At 35.2% G+C, this 24,305-nt stretch overlaps 2 protein-coding genes across 5 annotated transcripts in view; one reads left to right on the plus strand and one right to left on the minus strand.

Moving 5' to 3' along the window:
• Positions 1 to 2,837: 2,837 nt before the first annotated feature.
• Positions 2,838 to 11,722, minus strand: LOC117332148 (bifunctional methylenetetrahydrofolate dehydrogenase/cyclohydrolase, mitochondrial-like). Its single transcript, XM_033891035.1, has 7 exons — positions 11,587 to 11,722; positions 9,280 to 9,467; positions 8,145 to 8,420; positions 7,624 to 7,731; positions 7,066 to 7,284; positions 6,089 to 6,241; positions 2,838 to 5,883 (listed from the first exon to the last, which is right to left on the minus strand). Exons 1-6 carry the CDS (start codon positions 11,673 to 11,675, stop codon positions 6,123 to 6,125), a joined length of 999 nt encoding a protein of 332 aa, XP_033746926.1. The 5' UTR covers positions 11,676 to 11,722; the 3' UTR covers positions 2,838 to 5,883; positions 6,089 to 6,122.
• A 35-nt stretch (positions 11,723 to 11,757) lies between these two features.
• Positions 11,758 to 24,305, plus strand: part of LOC117332120 (RUN and FYVE domain-containing protein 2-like) — a 59,351-nt gene continuing 46,803 nt past the window's right edge. The window contains exon 1 of one of the 4 annotated variants that reach the window (XM_033891025.1): positions 11,758 to 11,992. In XM_033891025.1, the coding sequence (XP_033746916.1) occupies positions 11,818 to 11,992 (175 nt within the window). In that variant the 5' untranslated portion in view covers positions 11,758 to 11,817. Of the gene's footprint in view, positions 11,993 to 21,663; positions 22,069 to 24,305 lie in introns of those variants that run through there. The other 3 variants (XM_033891004.1, XM_033891011.1, XM_033891017.1) reach the window with 3 other exon arrangements.

Raw genomic sequence — 24,305 nt, forward strand, 5'->3', positions numbered from 1 at the left:
TAAGGGACAAGTATTTTGCATTATGTCTGCACATAATTTTTTTTCACTTAAGTGAAATTTTTTATCTTAAGGGAAATTAACATTTATTTGCATTATGTTTTATTTCACTGAAGTAAAAAAGAATTTCACTTAAGTGAAATTCAAGTAAAAAAGAATTTCACTTAAGTGAATTCTTTTCACCTTAAGGTGAATAAATTATTTGCATGATATTTTTTTTCACTTTTTACACTTTTTAATTGAAAAAATATCCCCTTAAGAGGAAATAGCATTGAATGTTAAAACAGCTTGCCATAACAAGACAGCCATGTCACACTCATCTTGAATCCATGTCAAATGATACCATGTTATTAAGTATAATGTGTTAAATGGGCCTGGAGAGTTTGCTGATGTACAATGTAGGATGATATCATACCTGATACGAACTGGTGACCTATCTATTGCAGACATAACCTTGGGACTTCATATAATGTGAAACATATCGACCGAGAGTATTCAATAAATAATTGGATACAGTTCTTGCAGAAGTGCCGACTCTCTTCCTCTCCATTATATGGTACATGTATTAGCTAGAACCAGTTTCTGCGTCCGGAATATACATAATACAGTACAGCATTCAAGGACCTAAAACCAACCAGTTGAAACAAGAGTCCCATGGGTCTCAAACCTGTGTTCTGGTTTGTAAATACATATAGGTGATTTTTTTTCAATAAAACTGCCTAATCCAATATCTAGCATACATATTTAGGACTGTTGAGTATTTGATTCTAGCAAATCTTGGTCTAAACTAGGAAATTACTTAAATTTCAGCACATATCCGACTACTTTGGGTCCGAAACCACAGCCTTCTGGGGTCAGTTAGGGTCAGTATATACATGCGTGTATGTGTGTGTGAAGGAGGGTGTGTGTGTGTGTGTGTGCGAGTGTGTGTGTGTGTGTGTGTGTGTGTGTGTGTGTGTGCATACCATCAAACTGTCTTTCCATACCGATAATGCTAAATTTGAATTAATTTCCAGTAATTTTATTCTATCTTGAAAAAAATGACTTTTTAAAATGCAGTCAATATGATTCCTGCTCATCAGGCCTCTTGGTGGTGAGGACCATATACGTAAATCAAAATATTTGTTTACCTTTGGCCACGAGAGGTTTTATGCAAAATTTCATTGAAATTGGTTCAGGAGTTTCGGAGAAATCAAAAAATTAGATTTTTTACAGAAGCAAGATGCAAGATGGTCAAAAGGCTATAAGAAAATATCACTTGAGACTTCCTCTTTGATTTAAAAAGCATATTCACTATCATTTACTAAAATTTGGTTACCTCAATGCTGTTTTATAATATTAGATACAAGAGATCCCAGAGAGACCTTGGTGCCCACCATTGAATGATCCATATCAGTCAAATGAAAGTGAACTTTTCTCTTCTTTTCCCTTCTTTCATAGTATTTAATTACTTTATATAATACTATGTAGCAGGAACAACCTACAGTTGTTAAAATCCAAGATGACCATATACTTTGTCATCCATTTAGTTCTTTCAATCAGACTGGCATGCACTACTTGAGACCAAGGAGAACCTCTACACTAAAATTTGAAAAAGACCATAATGGCTATTTACTAGTAATTCAAGAAATTGTTAAAGAAGTTTCAGTTTGAGAAATAGCGGTAACAAACTTCAATTAACAAAATCCAAGATGGCTGCCTGTCGGCCATGTTGTTTTCTGACTGGTCCTGCACTTTTTAGATCTAGCGGTAACAACTTCAATTGTATCCAAGGTTAATTGTCAAAGTCCAAGATATCCACCTGTTCGCATGTCGTTTTCCCATCGGTCCCAAAATGCAGTATGCACAACAAGGAACGTACACATGAACTTTGAGAAAATTCTCTTGAGTACCTTCTGAGAACTAGCAGTAACAATCTCCAATTGTCAAAATATGAAATCCAAGGGGAACCTACATATAAAATTTTAGAAAGTTTCCTTAAGTACTTTCTGAGAAATAGCGATAAGAATTTTGTACAGAGGGATGGACGGATGACTGACCACAGACGCAGGGTGATTTGAAAATCCAAAAAGAGCAGTGATCTATTTCTTTCATCTCAACATCCAATCAAATTTGCATATGCTAACTTTTATTCCTTCAGTTGAAGATAGCTGCTACATGTACCAAAAGTTTGCTTCAGTCTTTCAAGTACTGTGGAACAATTTATGTAATTCATATTTTAATGCAAATTAGCCTTTGATACCAATTCTTAAGGAATGTCAAAAGGGGTCCTTTTTAATTTTAACTTTTGATATCGCAAGGCTATAGATAGGCATGCGACCACCACAAATAGTTTGGTGTCATTTAGTTAGGAAGGGAAGAGGTTGTACTGTTTAATACAGGATTTGACCAACTTACATAATCAGCACACCACAACATATCATCTACATGTTATAAGGTCAGAGAACGCTTTAAAACTGATCAATATTCAAAGATTAATTCTAACACGGATCACAGATGTAATAAATATGTAAGGCAATATACAGCTTAAACTCTTATCACACTTCAGAGGTATAAAGTGTAGCATACAGCCTTAAATGTAACACAATCACAGGTTTAATGTGTAAGGTAACATACAACCTTAAATCTTGCACAAATTACAGGTACTGGTATAATGTGTAAGATACCATACAGCTTTAAACCTAAATCATAAATATAATGTGTACAACAATGTTACAGGTTCAATTAAGTCTAGAAAACAGGCTCAAGCATGCTTCACAGATACATGTATACTATGAAAGATATATTCACATCATATACTGTCACCAGTTTCAACACAATAAAACAAAACCACACAGATATATAGCATACACGTTTATTTTATTTCCTTTTTTTCCCCAGATTGTGATCATGTGTACTACTGGTAGAGTGACTATATAAAGCAGTCTCTCAGGGTCAAATATTTCTTTACATAAAATATATGGCTTTAAGTAAAATTTTCTTGGCTAAATGATCATTTAAAATATTCTAAATTTCATTCACATATTATCTAAAAGTTATTGATAATAAAGTGAATGAAATAGGATTAACAAAGCAACACTATTTCAAACAAAAAACGGGAAATGTTAAGAGTTCTAAAGCTTTAAAAATGTATTGATGATGGAGCATTATATTTTTAAAACAAGAGAAACTGAGATTCATAATTCAATAAAACTGCTATCAGCTTGTCCGCATGTATGAAGTGTAAATGAGTATTAATTATTAAGAAATTATTGTAATTATATTCTTTGTACCACAAATCAAAGTTTTGGATCATGATATACTTGAAAACAGATACATGTACATTGCATACATGTCCAATGATAAAAATCTCATCTTTGTTCATAAAAAAGAACAATATTTGTGACTTAAATGACCTACCAGACAGTGCTATCAAAGTGTTCATCAGTAACTCAAGGTATTTTTTAAGCAAATGATGCTTGTGCATCCGTTTATCTAACACCAGTATATATATCACAATAAGTTTTCCCAGACAATAAAACAACACATGGATAAAGTAAAAAATAGAAAACTGATCTTGAAAGTATCCCTCAACACACACAATAAATCTCACGATACTGCCCCTTATCTGGCCTTTGCCCGCCACTGACAGTATATCTAATCTATAGTGCCCTCACATGTCAGAAGACAGTAGAAATATGATTCAATGACCCACATTTTGTCAATATTCAGTAAAACCTTTCATTGGACCATTTGTTGATCATCAATATACCTGCAAGCCCATCTTTCCCTTTGTTTTTCAAAATTTCTACCATATCTCACCCTCCATATATTGCTCCATTTAAGATTCTAGGTATCAATAACGATGGCAGTATAACAAGGTTTACTCTATATGAATAGGGAAATCTATAAATTTTACATAACATGTATAACTATAGCACAAAAGATATGTATTCAATGCCAGAATTCAATACCATATATGGAGACATTTACAGGGTTGAATAAAGAAGACTGGAAACACAATATAAAGAGAGAGAAGACCTGAGAAGGTAAGCAAGGACTAGAGTGATATGTGACAAGTCTAAAATACATATATACACATACAAATAAACAATTGAGCACGTAAATATATAGCTGTATACTGCAAGAAAGCTCGAAGTTGTGAATTATTTATGCCAGTATGTAAAAAGAAAGTCCAGAAGAATAATCATCAGGTAAAAATCAATAGAAATTGTAAAAAATACACCGGTAAATTTCTCTGGACATCCTCAATTGTACCTTCATAACTTGAACTCTCATCATTCAAAATTTTACATGTCCATAAAGTGAACTGAGTTTTAATGAAAGATCAGTCCGAATCTGTAGCAATTATTACTCTTCATAGATATACATGTAGCTAGAAAAATAATGAGTTCAACAACTTCCTGAAAAACTTACTCATGCTATGTATTTGGAAACAGACTTCAATCATTATGGGAAACAAATTTCAGATACATTTCACACTTTCACTACCCTTTTACTGGTTTTTTCTGTATACAATATGGTCTCTTCAAATTATACTATGGCTGATTTGTCTTAGTAGTAAATTACAGTACATGTGTGTTCATAACCATTACGATCCCTTCTACCAGTGGGGGTCAAAAATAGGGCTGGGGTGTAGGCTCATAGCTGGGTATGGACTTACTCCCAGATATATATAAGTATGGAAAAAAATAAGCAAGTGTATATCAATATGTTTAAGTAATCTACTTCCTATTATATATATATGCTACATAAATTTGATTACAAACTGAAAAAAAACCTTGTAATAACTGAGAACTCTTTACACGTGTCATGCTGGTCTTTGTGTGACTATAGTACAATGTATATGTGTTTTAGACCTACATACTAATGAAGCAATTTTACAGATTATTTCAGCCTAAAAGTTTTGGGTGCAATATTCTGATTCTGCCATCAAAACAGGAAGGGCGGGCAACTATATGTACATAATTATTTATGTATACAGTAAGTATCTTCCATTAGAAATCAAACACAGCACTACACTGGTGGCAAAAGTAACAAACAAAAGCAAACATAAAACTGATAACAATAGATCTACATATATAGTAATATGTAAAACGAATAAAAAAAATGTGAAAGCATATTTTAGTGATTGTAAAAACAAGTCATTTGTTTAAAAATGTTGACCAAAAACATAAACAAAAGATACCCAGTAACCAAAGGCACTTGTTCGTCATTAAATATAGACATTGGTATGAAAAAAAGCACAGCAAAAATTGTTACGTGTAGACAACATTATATTAAGATGAAAATTTGCATCAACTACATGTAAAGTGACTTTATAGAGTGGAACATGAGTAATGCCAGACATTGAGGACATCTGTGTAGGACACTACCAAACACACAGAGTGTGTGCTTCCTGACAGGATACATGTTTCATTTCATATTTTTATTGGTTCAAATATGAAAAAAAGTGTAATTTTTCATTAATTTTGCCCACTAGAGCAAACAATAACAGTTCTATTTAATGAATATTTTCAGATAGTTACTTTACTGGTAAAAAAAAGGATAAAAATATTATTATATAATGGCGATGTTTTAGGTGAATAAAATGCCAAAACGAATCTGTGAATACTTTCATGCTAGACATCAAAATATACATGATTCCCACCAGTGAGAAGAGCATGTAACTTATTTAACACACACAACCTGTATAACCCATACAGACACTCCATACATAATTCAACATGTACCACATATCTGGTATAACAAACTCTTCGTTGATCGCGATTTCAAAATATTTTAAACATGTCTAGTTCAGCCATTTTCAACATTCCTGATTTTCTTTTCATTCTTGATAATTTTGTCCAAATATCACTTTCTCCGTATTATTGTACTTCATTGGTCCTGGAAAATAAAAAGAACTCATTTAAAATAAAATATCTTTACAATATCACCAGGCAAGTTGAACATTTTTAATTTCATTTTTGCACATTTGTGAAACAATTTTTGTCCATTTCCTGATTAAAAGTATAAATGACCCTAGCTGTTTAACCTCATAATACATAAACAATATCACTGATAACCTGAGACTTATATTAGGTTCACCTACCAAAGAGAATACAAGTCTAGGATACAGCGGGTGGTCAATCAAAAGTGATCTCCTTCTTGTAGGCAGTGAGGGTGTTTTTCATCAACATGGCTACAGTAATAGGTCCCACACCGCCAGGCACTGGAGTGATATAGCCGGCCTTCTGGGATACACCTGTAACACAGACACAAAACACATTTCATCTGAAAAGTCCTTAATAATATACATCCATACCATGCCAAAAACAAATGATATACATATATTAATAAATATATGTAACATGATCTGAAGAATTATGAAATGAAAATACAGAAGAAATGTACCACTTATTTATGATTAACTGTGTAAAACTTTGTGGTAATAAAGTGCCAAGTTTTCAAGGAGATCAGTTGGAAACAAATAGAGGAGATAACTGTTTAATATCAGGGCATTAAATTGAATCCTTGAATATAAAAGCTGTTCAGGAAATCAGAACAATTACATGTACTATATCATGATTATAGAGCCTATTTTTAAAGATATTTTAAAGACAGACCAAATCTGAGAGGGAGATATGACAAAAAAAATCAACTTATGTTAATTATCATATTCTTAACAGCTAATCAACAATTAATAGATCATTAGGGCCAATAAATGGTGAGTGAAGAAAGTAGTAAAATAACAAAATAAATTGAATGATAAAATATGTTGGCACACATGTACATGTACATGCATGTACTTAAGAAGATAAATGTGGCTATGGTTAGTCATAAGACTGACGGCTTTCAGATAGTTCATAATTTATATGATGGACCAATATACAAATGTACAATCATGAACAACATAATACTATTATAATAACATTATATCTGTCACTGCATGACTGGCATATACTAAGGACAAGTTATCCTGTGAAGTACGTTTTAAGTTGTGCCTATATAGTATCAATTGAATTTGCAATTTAGGTTGACATGTACCAATACATTGCAACACAATCAAAGAGATTAGAGAAAGTTAACCTTCAAAGTCGACATCCCCAACGAGTTTCATCTTGCCAGTGGCCTCATCCTTAACCCTGTTGATGCCAATATCTATGACGGCCACTCCTTCCTTCACCATGTCTGCTGTGATCAGTCCTGGGATTCCCACCGCAACCACCAAAATGTCTGCCGTTTTAGTGAATACTCTAAGCTGTTCTGGAGGTGTGTATCTGTGGCAGATTGTGGTTGTAGCATCACCTGGTAAAAAGGAGAATTTTTGTCAAAAGATTTTGTCAACATATATAAGTAAATTCTAGTAAAGGAAGATATTAGTATTTCATAATCGTACCACTTCTTTTCAAAAAGACAGATTAATAAAACTGTCAATTTTTATCCACCATAACTGTTAGGGAAATGGTTAAATATTGGCTGAAGGGGCTACTTGAAAAGATACACAAAAAAATAATAATATGGCTGTTGACATGTAAAAATATGACATAACTGTTGAATATGACATTCCCACAGTAAATATCAAAACTAATTATTTTCAATTTTGATATGCAGCTTATCCAGTTTACATTGTAATATATGACTCACCTGCCTTGGTTTCATATATACCATCAGCATGCAGCAGCATTGCTAGAGGCATCCCGACATTCTTAGACCGTCCACATACAACAGCATTTTTCCCGTAGGTCTCAATACCTGCCACAATACATACAATAGACTTTAAATCAATGAGTCCTCTTGAGTGGTTGGTATGTTTAGATTGATTAATTTAAAATCAAAAAAAGAATATTGATGGTCCGAAAATGAAATGAATTATAAAGCAGTGTTTCTCATCATCAATACAGTAGACCAATTGTATGTCTAACTGCATCCTGTCCTATCAAAACCTTTCAGTTTTCATAACTATTATTGTGCAAGAAATATCCTATAATAACAATAATATTTTTTTGTCAAAAAAGTAGTTTGAATATTCATCATTGTATTGTACATTCAATAAAAAAAGATTGAAGTATTACATTCCAGTATAAGAATATTCAATAAGACCAATAGCAGCTTACAGCCACCTCCAGTATGTTTAAAAAGGCTGAATGCTACAAATCTTTACTGACCTGATCTTCGGAGAATCTCCATGACCCCAGCTGGTGTTGCTGGTACAAAGGACTTCTGATCTGAACAGAATTTGCCAATATTGATGATGTTGAATCCATCAACATCCTTACTTGGATGGACAGCATTACACACCTTCCTCTCAGTGATGTGTTTTGGGACTGGAAGTTGTACCAAGAGGCCGTCCACCTCGTCACTGTCATTCTTCTCCTGAATTAGAGACAACAGGTGTTCCTCTGTGGTCTCTATCGGTAGATTGATCTTTTCACTTGTAATCCCTGTAAAGTCATGGCAGTAAAATATACCGTAAAACATCAAACAAATGTAGTGGTATATATACAATTATATACATGACTGAAAAGCTTAATTTACATCACAATGTGATAATGGGTGGCCAAATGGCCTATTGGGTATATTGCACTCAACTGTCAGCTATAGACAACTGATACCCTGATATGACAATAGATATACAAAATGTACATGTATATGGGTTTTTTTGTTGGTTTTCACTTGGTACTTCAGTTTTCTCCAACACTATAAGACCCTCAGTTGTAAAATATAGTACAGTTGTCATAGTCATAACAATTTTCAGAAGGGGATGTTTCTAATACAAAAAACTTCCCAAATGGGTAGGAGGAATGTGGTTTAGACTGTTTAATTTGATCCATAGAATTACAAACAAACAATGACCCATTGTTTTATATTGTCTTTAACTGTTAAGGAATTAGTGACTTGTGTGTCTGTAACTGTGAAGGGATTAGATACCTGTGTGTCTGTAACTGTGAAGGGATTAGTGACTTGTGTGTCTGTAACTGTGAAGGGATTAGATACCTGTGTGTCTGAAACTGTGAAGGGATTAGTGACTTGTGTGTCTGTAACTGTGAAGGGATTAGTGACTTGTGTGTCTGTAACTGTGAAGGGATTAGTTACCTGTGTGTCTGTAACTGTGAAGGATTAGTTACCTATGTGGCGAGTATGTGCCAGTAACTGTGACATGATTAGTTACCTGTGTGTATGTAACTGTGAAGGATTAGTTACCTGTGTGTCTGTAACTGTGAAGGATTAGTTACCTGTGTCTGTAACTGAAGGATTAGTGTGACCTGTGTGTATGTAACTGTGAAGGAATACATAAGTTACCTGTGTATTTGCATGCCTTGATTTTGTTGGTTACATAAGCCTTGCTGGCTGGGTCCTCCCCTACTTGTATCACACACAGGTTTGGGGGGCGTCGTCCTTCGGCTACAAAACCCTCAATTTCTGCCTTCACTTCATCTTTCATATCTTTTGCAATGGCAACCCCATCTAAAATTTTGGCTGCTGCTAGTCTGGAAATAACATGTAAAACTTATAAATAATTTTATTTCACAGATGATTCAAAGTGTGATAGCTGTTGTCTTTATACATGCAGAGCTAGAACCTAACACTAATTATATTACATGTATTACATGTACATTATATATAAACTTTTAAGTTGTAGAATTTGTTTATCAGGTATTGACAGCTTATTCAATACTTTCTTTGAATGGAATAAATTAATACATGTAGTATATATAAAAAGGATGATGTAATATTTGTTCAGATAAACATGTAGAAATCTAAAAAAAATAACTTCTGGAATTATTTTCCTTTGAATTGCGCGCAGTCTTTATATTCAACTTGTGTAATTTTGTATGTTTAATTCATGACAACAACAAAACCACCTCTCATTTGGACAGGCTTAACTTTCAGCCTTTCAAAACCATATTATTTTTTCAAAATTATTGATGAATGATATATTGGAGGAATGAAAATATTAAACAAAGTGTTAAGCTATTATTAACAGTTGAAAGAATCCAAACATGAAAATTGTGTCCTGGAAATTATCAAGTATTTAATGTTGATACAAAGGAATTATATTATTACATTCCAATACTGTTCATGATCAGAAAATTATATGCCCATGCAATTTGCTGGCCCTAATTTGTTTTTTCTTTTGTCGAGATTATTACCCCATAAATAGCCTGCAGGGTCATTTTGAGGCGGAGTCTCCTTGTAGTAGTTTTCGACTACCTCAGTGAACAGCATATACAGGAGGCCTGTCAAATGCCATCCAGAGCAATTAAAATGTAGGGTAAAGTGTACATGTCTTGCCCAAGACATAACGAGGACAGCAGCTTCCCAATAAACACAAACCGACATGGCTAGGAAGTGTGGTACTACACAAATCTGTACATGTTCTTCACTTGAGGATATGCAGCTGGTGCTCTAATTACGGACTGAGCTACTGCGGCCCCTTGGCCCTTATGAACTTTTATGTGTTGGTGGGCATTTTATACTGTACCATTTGCATTTGTGCTGTCCCATGTGGAACTTGTTGAAAGTCACTCCTGAGTTCATATGGTTTTGTATAAACTGCATCGTATATGAGCTACAGTACTACAGAGAAATACACCTAAATTGTTAAAATCAATCCCCCCCACCCCCCTGATTTTTAATTTTGTCAGAGCTTTTTCTCCAAATTCCAAGCCATGATTGATCCCACTTCCCAAAAAGACCTGCAGATTGTTATTATTAAAGAACAAGAAACTTCTGTGTATTCCATTAAACATACATGCAATACTTTTTCACAAGAAATAAATGAAAGTCATTCAAACTAATGACATTGGCCTTGTAAGTAGGTGTTTATACCTGTCTAGGTACATTATTTAGCTATTTTAAGTCTCTAATTCAGCTTATAATCATTGTCTGTGATTAAAGTATTATGAGCTTAATGCACGATCAATTTCAATGTCAGTTTTGATATGATTTTATAACTTCACATTACATACAATTTTTTATTGTCAGTTTTATTCAAACAATTATTTCACTCTACAAATTGCTCGGTGCACATATATATATAGGTTTATACATTTATAGCTATAGCTATATTCATAACAGTTAAATAGTGATAACTTATGTTGTTGGATATGTTTTGCAATGATTTATTATGTGGTTTAACTATTCCGATAATCACCTAAGATTTGGCAATTCAATTTCAATTACTTTGACAGAATTCCCTTTAATATTATTCACATCAGACACCTTTAATTTATTTTAAGAGACACTTCAAACTACCATATGAATGAAGGGAAGTAACTCGTATGTATTTTATGAACGAATAAAATATTCCATTACAACAGTGGAAATTTTTCAATTTGTAATTTATTCATAAGTCAGATCCAACTCACAATAATATCATCTAAGTGACTCTCGTATAAGCGATAAAATAGTTAGAAATAAACACAATCGTGAGAAGAGGGAGAAAAGAAACGTTGAAATCTAGCACAGAAAAGTTCTGGTCCAGACAGGACGGTTACTGGGTTAATTACAGTATGGGGCACATGTGTGCAAGAAGATTGGTAGGACCTACCTACCTCTCAGCAATGCACTGAGTTGTTTTACAGGTGATAATTGAAATACACTCACCTGCTTGTGGTGCCTATTGATCTATGAGTAATAGCATCCACAGATCTGCGACTAATTCTGCAAAACGTCTGTAAAATCTTCCTTGACATCTTGGGTTTTCTTCAACACAATCCTATTTTTAGATCTGGAAACGTGCTACTAAACAGCAGTTTCACATTGACGCTTGAAAAGCAAAACACCGTTCAATACAAACGTATCATTGATGGTGGAATTTTGACAACTCCTACAAACATGGCGACTTCCGTATCAAAACAAGACGATGCATCTTCTTCCAAGGAAGCACAAAGTGATGTGCCAATACCGACAGCAAACACAAACTGGCCAGAACCCGTCTTTCCATCTAGCGTGTCAAGTCTCTTTAGTATGTTAACAGAGAAAAAACCAGAAAGGAAGTTAAAGCGGCCACGTAAGTGTGTTTGTAAAAGATACGGGCCTACTTACTAAGACAGACATTACTGAAATGACAAAGTTCAATTGCTGTATGTTTAGGTTGTGAGCAAAGTAATGCAAAACTTATAGTTGCTGTATCTATGCTGAATTAGTGACTTATTATAATTTCTCGTTTAAACGTGTCGTATGCATATTGTCACACAGTTGGGTTTAAACCATTTTGCTTAGCCCGAGTTTTCTCTGGCCCTGTCACCATGTCTGGGCCAGAGCGCACTACTATATGGAAACGTGGAATTATCCGACACCGTTTGGTGCCGCTAAGAATTTGGTGCAAATACAATAAAATCGGGTGTGACATAACACCTACCTTACATAAATGGATAAATGTGATATTAATTTACCCCAGAAGGCAGAACACCCATTTAGTCCCATCTACAAATAATGTAGGTGTTTTATTCCGTCCGTATAGACCCTCGTTTTACGCCAGTCAAAATTTCATACTTGACTCGACGCCATATTGCTAACTATGTAGGTCGCGGGCAGCATAATTACCCTAATCAGTGCGCGATGGAGCGAAAAGGAAAGTAATACAACATTTATTTTTATATATTTTACCCCTTATAATTTATAAATAATGAATTTTGAATTCAATGTAACAGGTTTTGGTAAATAATAAGCTTAGTTTTTAGCCCACCATCATCAGATGGTGGGCTATTCAAATCGCCCTGCGTCCGTGGTCCGTGGTCCGTCCGTCCGTCCGTCCCTCCCTCCGTCCGTCCGTCCGTCCGTAAACAATTCTTGTTATCGCTAATCCTCAGAAAGTACTGAAGGGATCTTTCTCAAATTTCATATGTAGGTTCCCCTTGGTGCCTAGTTATGCATATTGCATTTTGGGACCGATCGGAAAACAACATGGCCGACAGGCAGCCATCTTGGATTTTGACCATTGAAGTTTGTTATCGCTATTTCTGAGAAAGTACTGAAGGGATCTTTCTCAAATTTCATATGTTGGTTTCCCTTGGTGCCTAGTTATGCATATTCCATTTTGGGATCGATCGGAAAACAACATGGCCGACAGGCGGCCATCTTGGATTTTGACCATTGAAGTTTGTTATCGCTATTTCTGAGAAAGTACTGAAGGGATCTTTCTCAAATTTCATATGTTGGTTTCCCTTGGTGCCTAGTTATGCATATTCCATTTTGGGATCGATCGGAAAACAACATGGCCGACAGGCGGCCATCTTGGATTTTGACCATTGAAGTTTGTTATCGCTATTTCTGAGAAAGTACTGAAGGGATCTTTCTGAAATTTCATATGTGGGTTTCCCTTGGTGCCTAGTTATGCATATTGCATTTTGAGACCAATCGGAAAACAACATGGCCGACAGGCAGACATCTTGGATTTTGACCATTGAAGTTTGTTATCGCTATTTCTGAGAAAGTACTGAAGGGATCTTTCTCAAATTTCATATGTGGGTTTCCCTTGGTGCCTAGTTATGCATATTGCATTTTGGGACCGATCGGAAAACAACATGGCCGACAGGCAGCCATCTTGGATTTTGACCATTGAAGTTTTTTATCGCTATTTCTGAGAAAGCACTGAAGGGATATTTCTCAAATTTCATATGTGGGTTTCCCTTGGTGCCTAGTTATGCATATTGCATTTTGGGACCGATCGGAAAACAACATGGCCGACAGGCAGCCATCTTGGATTTTGACCATTGAAGTTTGTTATCGCTATTTCTGAGAAAGTACTGAAGGGATCTTTCTCAAATTTCATATGTGGGTTTCCCTTGGTGCCTAGTTATGCATATTGCATTTTGGGACCGATCGGAAAACAACATGGCCGACAGGCAGCCATCTTGGATTTTGACCATTGAAGTTTGTTATCGCTATTTCTGAGAAAGTACTGAAGGGATCTTTCTCAAATTTCATATGTAGGTTCCCCTTGGTGCTTAGTTATGCATATTGCATTTTGGGACCGATCGGAAAACAACATGGCCGACAGGCAGCCATCTTGGATTTTGACCATTGAAGTTTGTTATCGCTATTTCTGAGAAAGTACTGAAGGGATCTTTCTCAAATTTCATATGTGGGTTTCCCTTGGTGCCTAGTTATGCATATTGCATTTAGGGACCGATCGGAAAACAACATGGCCGACAGGCAGCCATCTTGGATTTTGACCATTGAAGTTTGTTATCGCTATTTCTGAGAAAGCACTGAAGGGATATTTCTCAAATTTCATATGTGGGTTTCCCTTGGTGCCTAGTTATGCATATTGCATTTTGGGATTGATCAGAAAACAACATGGCCGACAGGCAGCCATCTTGGAATTTGACCATTGAAGTTTGTTATCGCTATTTCTGAGAAAGTACTGAAGGGATCTTTCTCAAATTTCATATGTAGCTTCCCCTTGGTGCCTTGTTATGCATATTGCATTTTGGGACCGATCGGAAAACAACCTAGCTGACAGGCAGCCATCTTGGATTTTGACCATTGAAGTTTGTTATCGCTATTTCTGAGAAAGTACTGAAGGGATCTTTCTCAAATTTCATATGTAGGTTCCCCTTGGTGCCTAGTTATGCATAATGCATTTTGAGACCAATCAGAAAACAACATGGCCGACAGGCAGCCATCTTGGATTTTGACAATTGAAGTTTGTTATCGCTATTTCTGAAAAAGTACTGAAGGGATCATTCTCAAATTTCATATGTAGGTTTCCCTTGGTGCCTTGTTATGCATATTGCATTTTGAGACCAATCAGAAAACAACATGGCCGACAGGCAGTCATCTTGGATTTTGACAATTGAAGTTTGTTATCGCTAATTCTCAGAAAGCACTGAAGGGTTCTTCCTGAAATTTCATATGTAGGTTCCCCTTCGTGCCTAGTTATGCATATTGCATTTTGAGACCAATCGGAAAACAACATGGCCGACAGGCAGCCATCTTGGATTTTGACAATTGAAGTTTGTTATCGCTATTTCTCAGAAAGTACTGAAGGAATCTTTCTCAAATTCCATATATAGGTTCCCCTTGGTGCCTAAATCTTAAATTTTATATATAGGTTTCCCTTGTTTGAAAAGTACTAGAGGTTTCTTCTGAATTTACACAGATTAGTAAGACTTAGAAGAAGAGAAAAGTAGAGAAAAGATCAATCTGACATGGAACCTATGAAGAACATTCAATGGTGGGCGCCAAGATCCCTCTGGGATCTCTTGTCTTAATTTAAACTATGCAAGAAGAAAAACACAATAAAACCTATATGTGGTCTTTTTGGTCCATTGCGTTCCAATTCGGGTGGTTAGTCGTACTGTCACTTACAAAATGGAGGGTCAACAGTACGAAATGTTGACTAGCGTAAAGCGAGTGTCTATACGGACGGAATAAAACACCTTAGATGGGACCAAATGGGTGTTCTGGGGTAAATAAATACACATATCTCATTTATCCATATATGTAAGGTAGGTGTTATGTCACACCTGATTTTATTGTATTCGCACCAAATTCTTAGCGACACCAAACAGTGTCGGATAATTCCATGTTTTCATATAGTAGTGAGCTCTGGCCTACACCAGACATGGTGACAGGACCAGAGAAAACTCGGGCTATGCTTGTTTATGATACGGGGCTCCATCACTGATGATCATGCCATCGGGGATATTTAGATTTTTGTGTGTGTGTAGGCTTTAGATAAAAGATTGTATATGGATACAGCGTATATAAACTGGTTGACAATATTACATAAATACTTGATGCACTATCGTCCATGAAATGGTAATGGATATAATAAACCCATTCATTCAGTGATAAGTGATGTCACTACACAAATGTATGTCCAATTTAGCCCCTTCCACTGGTGGTCTGACTTTGGTGGTTTGTCTATGTAATACTGTACAATAGGCAGCTTTAATAGTCAATTTCTTCCTTATATTTTTACCAAATTTTAAATGTCATGTACCAAAATTAAGATTAAATAATTCTCTTTCCCATGAGACCTTTCATTTTTCACTGCTATGACTACTATTGTATATCAATAGTTATCAGCTCATCTGTATTTTTTCACTATATATAGCTATTGTGTATAAAGTCTAGAGAACTCTCAAAATATCCTGTAAAATATCCTGTAAGGAATCAAATCATTTTGGGACGAAACATCTATAAACACTTCAGCATTTGCATGCATGGGATATTTTCAAACGTCTTGGCATTTGGTCACGTAGTGTTCAATCATAGAACATGGGAGAATGAGAATGCTTTCCAAACAGGAGATCTGGAGTTTTCTAGAATCCAATTTAGACACCTTTAGTATAGGTACATGTATGAGGTGTTACTGCCAGAACTATTTGGCAGCTGTCAGTTTTGTACTGTATCTTTTGCATATGTGAGTTATCTCCCTTGAACTACTAACTTAATGCAATCTGTATATCATCAACCAGATTATTTTCATTTTGTTTTTTGGCATTCATTATTTCCTCACCATTACATTTATAACTTAATGGATGTTTTAGAAACATGCATTTGATATTTGACTGATTCAGATATATTTTTCCTAAAAATATAAAGATATTTGTGTAATTATATTATGGTTACCGGGGTAATACATGTATATAGGCATGTACATATATATGTACTACATGTATTACCTAGTTGTAGCTATAGACTTTATCACTGGTTAATAACAAGAATTTATATCTTATATTTATATAGAAATTTAATTAACAGATAGGATACAATAAAATCAAATTGATAATTTCTAGTACTTTACTGGTAAATACTAACCACAATAATTACAGCTCGGCGAGAGATCTTTTATTTAGCTCAATCATTTGAGTGTAAGACTGTAGTAAGTCAGAGGTCCTGGTTTTGATCCCTAGCACGGCAGTGATTTAAATTTAATCAATTCTGTGTTCTGTAAGCCTTTAGCTGTTCCATAAATTTAAGATATACCATCAAAAATATTTCCATGAAATACCAACAAAAAACATTTCCATGAATCTCCAAGGTTTGTCCATCGAAGACACTCTTGATGTCTGTCACGGTGGTGTCAATCTGTACATCATTTTCTTTAGGAATATTTAATGAACTGCTTAAGCTATAAATACTATTTTTATTTGAATACACAGCCAGGCAGCTTACATCTTGGAATGATGAGGTGATGTGTTGTATTCCATGGTATACAGAGTTAAGGTCCTTTGGTGAATGAATGGAGAGCAGTGCATATAAAAATGATGAATGGTTTTAATGAATAAATGATCACATATGTGTATATATATATATTTTTAGCCCACCATCATCAGATGGTGGGCTATTCAAATCGCCCTGCGTCCGTGGTCCGTGGTCCGTCCGTCCGTCCCTCCGTCCGTCCCTCCGTCCGTAAACAATTCTTGTTATCGCTAATCCTCAAAAAAGTACCGAAGGGATCTTTCTCCAATTTCATATGAAGGTTCCCCTTGGTGTCTAGTTATGCATATTGCATTTCGAGACCAATCGGAAAACAACATGGCCGACAGGCAGCCATCTGGCAGCCATCTTGGATTTTGACAATTGAAGTTTGTTATCGCTATTTCTGAGAAAGTGCTGAAGGGATCTTTCTGAAATTTCATATGTAGGTTCCCCTTGGTGCCTAGTTATGCATATTGTGTTTTGAGACCAATCGGAAAACAACATGGCCGACAGGCAGCCATCTTGGATTTTGACAATTGAAGTTTGTTATCACTATTTCTGAGAAAGTACTGAAGGGATCTTTCTGCAATTTCATATGTAGGTTCCCCTTGGTGCCTAGTTATGCATATTGCATTTTGAGACCAATCGGAAAACAACATGGCCGACAGGCAGCCATGTTGGATTTTGACAATTGAAGTTTGTTATCGCTATTTCTGAGAAAGTACTGAAGGGATCTTTCTGAAATTTCATATATAGGTTCCCCTTGGTGCCTAGTTATGCATATTGCATTTTGAGACCAATCGGAAAACAACATGGCCGACAGGCAGCCATCTTGGATTTTGACAATTGAAGTTTGTTATCGCTATTTCTGAGAAAGTACTGAAGGGATCTTTCTGAAATTTCATATGTAGATTCCCCTTGGTGCCTAGTTATGCATATTGTGTTTTGAGACCAATCGGAAAACAACATGGCCGACAGGCAGCCATCTTGGATTTTGACAATTGAAGTTTGTTATCACTATTTCTGAGAAAGTACTGAAGGGATCTTTCTGCAATTTCATATGTAGGTTCCCCTTGGTGCCTAGTTATGCATATTGCATTTTGAGACCAATCGGAAAACAACATGGCCGACAGGCAGCCATCTTGGATTTTGACATTTGAAGTTTGTTATCGCTATTTCTGAGAAAGTACTGAAGGGATCTTTCTGAAATTTCATATATAGGTTCCCCTTGGTGCCTAGTTATGCATATTGCATTTGAGACCAATCGGAAAACAACATGGCCGACAGGCAGCCATGTTGGATTTTGACAATTGAAGTTTGTTATCGCTATTTCTGAGAAAGTACTGAAGGGATCTTTCTTAAATTTCATATGTAGGTTCCCCTTGGTGCCTAGTTATGCATATTGTGTTTTGAGACCAATCGGAAAACAACATGGCCGACAGGCAGCCATCTTGGATTTTGACAATTGAAGTTTGTTATCACTATTTCTGAGAAAGTACTGAAGGGATCTTTCTGCAATTTCATATGTAGGTTCCCCTTGGTGCCTAGTTATGCATATTGCATTTTGAGACCAATCGGAAAACAACATGGCCGACAGGCAGCCATCTTGGATTTTGACATTTGAAGTTTGTTATCGCTATTTCTGAGAAAGTACTGAAGGGGTCTTTCTGAAATTTCATATGTAGGTTCCCCTTGGTGCCTAGTTATGCATATTGCTTTTTGAGACCTTTCTGAAAACAACATGGCCGACAGGCAGCCATCTTGGATTTTGACAATTGAAGTTTGTTATCGCTATTTCTGAGAAAGTACTGAAGGGATCTTTCTGCAATTTCATATGTAGGTTCCCCTTGGTGCCTAGTTATGCATATTGTGTTTTGAGACCAATCGGAAAACAACATGGCCGACAGGCAGCCATCTTGGATTTTGACAATTGAAGTTTGTTATCGCTATTTCTGAGAAAGTACTGAAGGGATCTTTCTCAAATTTCATATGTAAGTTCCCCTTGGTGCCTAGTTATGCATATTGCATTTTGAGACCTATCTGAAAACAACATGGCCGACAGGCAGCCATCTTGGATTTTGACAATTGAAGTTTGTTATCGCTATTTCTGAGAAAGTACTGAAGGGATCTTTCTCAAATTTAATATGTAGGTTCCCCTTGGTGCCTTGTTATGCATATTGCTTTTTGAGACCTATCTGAAAACAATATGGCCAACAGGCAGCCATCTTGGATTTTAACAATTGAAGTTTGTTATTGCTATTTCTCAGAAAGTACTGAAGGGATCTTTCTTAAATTTCATATGTAGGTTCCCGTTGGTCCTTCGTATTGCATTTTGGGACCAGTCTGTCCTGAAAACAACCTAACAAACAAACAGCCATTATCACTAAATCTCAAATTTCTTATATAGCTAGGATTCCCTTGTTTGAAAAGTACTGGAGGGATGTCTCAATTTGCACAGATTAGTAAAATGAAGGAAAAAGTAGAGAAAAGATCAATCTGACATGGAACCTATAAAGATCATGCAAAGGTGGGCGCCAAGATCCCTCTGGGATCTCTTGTTTATTGTTTAGATTGGAATAATTGTTTTGAAAGAACAGCTTACTATCAGTTTCATATACCAGTATCTGTTTTTTTCTCTCCCCAACAAAAATGACAGTTTACCAAAATATTTGAAATGCAACTGATTTTTATTACCTTTGGTTGCCGTGACAAAGTGCAGGGGATCTATGGCTATAGTGGAAGTGTCGTCTGTAGACAGCTAGTTTAAAGTTTTTATAAAAACAGTATGGTGTCAATACTAATGAGTACTATATATGTATTTGACATATATGTGTGCATGTGTTTCCATTGGTACTTGATTTGCAGACCTGCTGACCTTGACCAAGACCTTTCATGATCATCTACTTTTAAAAAACTCTAACCTTGGTCATTATGTTAACCATATAATATGGAGCTTTAATATTGGATGTGTTCCTTGTGACAAGACCTTTCCATTGATACTACATTTGCAAACCTGCTGACCTTGACTGTGACCTTTCTCTTGCTTTTAAAAAACTGATTCCAAATTTCAACCCACTTGGCAAGCTATTGTGTCTTCTGACATCTTTTTTCTTAATTTATTTAGTGATATAAACACTATTGGGAACCGTTTGATCATTGTTAAAACATCGTGTTTTCACAGGCCTTATGTTAGTTGTTCAGGGTCTACTCACCTGTAACTGAATACAGTATTGTATTTATCACCTGTAGCTGTTAACACAATGTAAGATGTTTAAGGTGCACATCATATAAAATACCTACCCCTAACCTACCTACCTAACCTGTCCAGAAACCTTGATGTATTCCTCAGTCGTATGTAAGGAAACAATAGCCGTTTTCAATAGTGTGATGAATTGCCTACAGTATATGTGATTACGATGTCTGCTCCGTCCCTGGTGTGTTGTATATCTGTACAATTGATATCTTAACCTGCAGCCTTGGCTACACTCAGGTGTCTGCAGCCTTTAGGAAATTCACGGCTTAGACGATAGATGGTACATAGAAAGTGTAATGTTGTTTTGTCTTTACCCTGGTGCTGCCAGGCTTTTAACTGTGTCCTGACATCTGCAAAGGAGTGGAATAATGTATATGTTTGTTATATAATTATAAACACACTCATAGGTTGAATTGTTTTTCCAAAGAGGAATTAATTTTAATAATTAGAATTTGCTGCTGTAACTACAGTTTAAAGAATACATGAAAAAAAGTTTTATATAATTATGAATTTTGATAAAATAGAAATTAAAGAAAATGATATTTTAGCAAATTACGTTCAGACACAGCCATGATTACTGGTCGAAGATCAATGTTTCAGATTTTCAAGCATTTTATACACATGTACATGTATAAATAATTTTATCTTCAATCTTTTAATAATACAGCTTAATACTTGTAATTTGTACAATTTTATGTAAATTTTATGAGAAAAAAATGTAGCAGCAAGTTAAAGTTCTCACACATTTCCATTGTATCATATCATAATGAATTTTATGCTGAATTATATGTACATGTAATTGAATTTGATTCTGTATTACATTCACATGTCCTTGAATTTGATTTTATATAATATTCACATGTCCTTGAATTTGATTCTAAAATACATGTACATATGTCATTCTTTCAATTTATATTGCTTAGACAGATTCTAGTATAAAAAGGTCATATCATTGGTAAATATTTTCATATCTGTACGGCTATAGCTACAAACGAGTGTATGTATACAGTACCTCATTAGATTCTAGTAACATATAATTGTATAATGTGATTCAGGTGTTGAATTTTGAATTTCAAATTCATGTAGCATGCAATTCTCCCTTTGTAATCAATTTGTGAATTGTTCATTTTAATATTCATCATGGAAATTTGTTAGCAGTAAAGACCTAGTCTGTTGGTCATAATTAATGTATAATTTATTGTGCTTGTGTCCAAAAGTCAATGTGATTGTCTTGGGCTATATTGTTAACATATTTGCACACTTCATGTATTATTTAATATAGAGTAATATTACAGATTCTATAGCTATTACAGAACTACTTAAAACATCAATATCACTGAAGATAGTGGTTTTTTCTGCCAGCTTCCATGTATATGTCTGTGTTAGGAATGCTCAGCAGCTGACTGCGGCACTGGATCAGGCTCGCTGGAACTCTCTGGTTCAATGTTCAATATGTACAGGCAAGCTCTAGCATTGCTGCTTCTAGCTGATGTATTGATTTTTTTGCTTCTGGTAATATCCATCCAAGATGGCTGAAGAGACAATATATCTGTGTAATTTCCGAGTTTCTGTTGATGGAGACTGGCTTTGTTTACGGGAATTATCCGATGTACAGTTAGAGGTGGACGACGATGATATGGTGTCACCCGTCCTCAGTCCTGTGTCGCCCGACGATGGTGAGAATTCCTGTACTGACAACAACATGTGGTTGTATGGCGAAAAGCTATGTGCAAGCATCTAGCCATGTTCTATCAAATATTATCATAATGTTCACATCAATACAAATATTACTGCAAATTTCATGAAAATATGGTTACTTGTTTTCGGAAAAAGGTCTTGAAATTATGTAATTTGAATGCATGATGTATTTCAAAAATGACAGTGCTACTGCCTGTCTAATGCATGCTGATTAAGCATCTAACACACAATCATCGCTATTTATTGAATTTAAAAGGTCAACAGGATATAGTGATTCTGAGATTGTAACATACTGATCATGGCACTGGAGTGATTATCATTTTCCATTTGACAGCATGACGTTAATTGTTGACCTCTGCTATGCTTGATAGATTTTTTTTCATGGTTAGCTGCAAATGACTAATATTGCTGTTGTTTAGAGCGAATGTAAACAAGCTGATCAGTGGTGTTAAATTGCAGTTAGATACAAAAATCAATTCCATGGCTACAGCTAATGTTGCCTGAGATAAATATCTTGTAGTTTAGCTTTGGATACTAAAGCCTTTAATGGTTTGATATATTTGTAACTGTAAATGTACAGGATTTCTTCTTGGGACTGATTTTATAGCCAATACCAAGTTTCAGTCTCATTTGAATTTTTTTCATTTTCAAGTCAAATTCTCAAAACTTTCTCCCAAAATGGGGCTGAAGCCCCCATTCCAAACCTATAAGAAAAATAGGTTTTTATGTAGGAGAGATGCCATATGTTAGCTATGGGACAGATATATCATAGGCTTAGCTATATATGGGACAGATATGTTTAGCTATGGCAGAGATGTAATAGGTTTAGCCATGGCAGAGATATCCATATTGTAGGTTTAGCCAAGGGATAGATATCCATAGGTTAAGCTATGGGAGAGACATCACAGGATTAGCTATGGAAGATATATCATAGGTTTAGCTATGGGAGTGATATCACCAAAGGTTTATAAGCTATATATGGGAGTGATATCACCAAAGGTTTATAAGCTATATATGGGAGTGATATCACCAAAGGTTTATAAGCTATATATGGGAGTGATATCACCAAAGGTTTATAAGCTATATATGGGAGTGATATCACCAAAGGTTTATAAGCTATATATGGGAGTGATATCACCAAAGGTTTATAAGCTATATATGGGAGTGATATCTAAGTTTAGCTATATATAAGAGAGATATCATAGGATTAGCATTATGATTATGAGTTAGGTACAAATGTATATCATCATATACTGTATCAAGACTACAGATTTACCACCTAGCTGTAATTTTCAAATCATATTTGATATTTAGTTTTGAGTCATTGCGCATTTCATCCTTATTAGTTCCCTACAGGTGAAACCAGGGGGACTATATAAGGTTTCCTCTCCGTCCATCTTGTAGGTACAAATGTATATACTCATGAACATTAACACCAAAGTTTGACAATGCTTTTAGCAGCTTTATAAGTATTCCTTTTGGGATTTGGATCAAACTTCACACCATAATAAAGGACCATAATATCTTGAATACCTTCAAGTTTCAAGATTTTTTGGTCAAGATCAAGATCACTGTTATTATTTTTAGCAGGGTTGGTTAGGGGACATGTATTGCATTAGCAATACCCAGTATGATTGTTAAATTTGATAATGTCAGGTACAAAATATTTTTTACTTAAAAAAACCCATCTATTTCCCTGAATTGCTTCATCAAAGACCTGATGTTAAACACTCCCGGGGGATAATGGTCTGAAAGAGTAGGTACATACATAAGATAACTCTAACTATACATTGAGGCTCTTCATATATGGCATTCATACATTAAATGCATGTATGTGAAATAACAACTAAACCATATATGTATAGACATTATAGACAGGCAGATGTGCTCTGACTCTCTGATTTATTCTCTCTTTTAAATGTACAAATTTTCAGAGTTCGACTTCTGACTTGTAAAAAAGATTTGTATTATTATACAGTTGAACCTCATTATTTTGAAGTCTGAGTGGGGTCATGAAAAAATACTAGGCCTATTCAAGGTAACCTAGTATATTTTATATAGAGTATTTTACTGATGATATTGAATGTTTTCTTTGACCTCAGCGGGATCTTGAAGTTATCATGGCAGAATTAGAGATAATGAAGTAATGACCGTATATACATTGTATATGTATAGTAGACAGGTAATGATTTATAAGTGTGCATACAAAATATTC

This window comes from Pecten maximus, chromosome 1 (assembly GCF_902652985.1).
Source record: "Pecten maximus chromosome 1, xPecMax1.1, whole genome shotgun sequence".
In the NCBI taxonomy this organism is placed as follows: Eukaryota; Metazoa; Mollusca; class Bivalvia; order Pectinida; family Pectinidae; genus Pecten; species Pecten maximus.

Bases quoted from the DNA above. Each gene is read 5' to 3' on its own strand.
- LOC117332148 (XM_033891035.1), bottom strand. From the start codon at position 11,675: ATGTCAAGGAAGATTTTACAGACGTTTTGCAGAATTAGTCGCAGATCT. The intron at 9,468-11,586 runs GTGAGTGTATTT...TGTTATTTCCAG, and splicing joins TCAATAGGCACCACAAGCAG to ACTAGCAGCAGCCAAAATTT. The intron at 6,242-7,065 runs GTTAACTTTCTC...TCTGTGTTACAG, and splicing joins TGGGGATGTCGACTTTGAAG to GTGTATCCCAGAAGGCCGGC.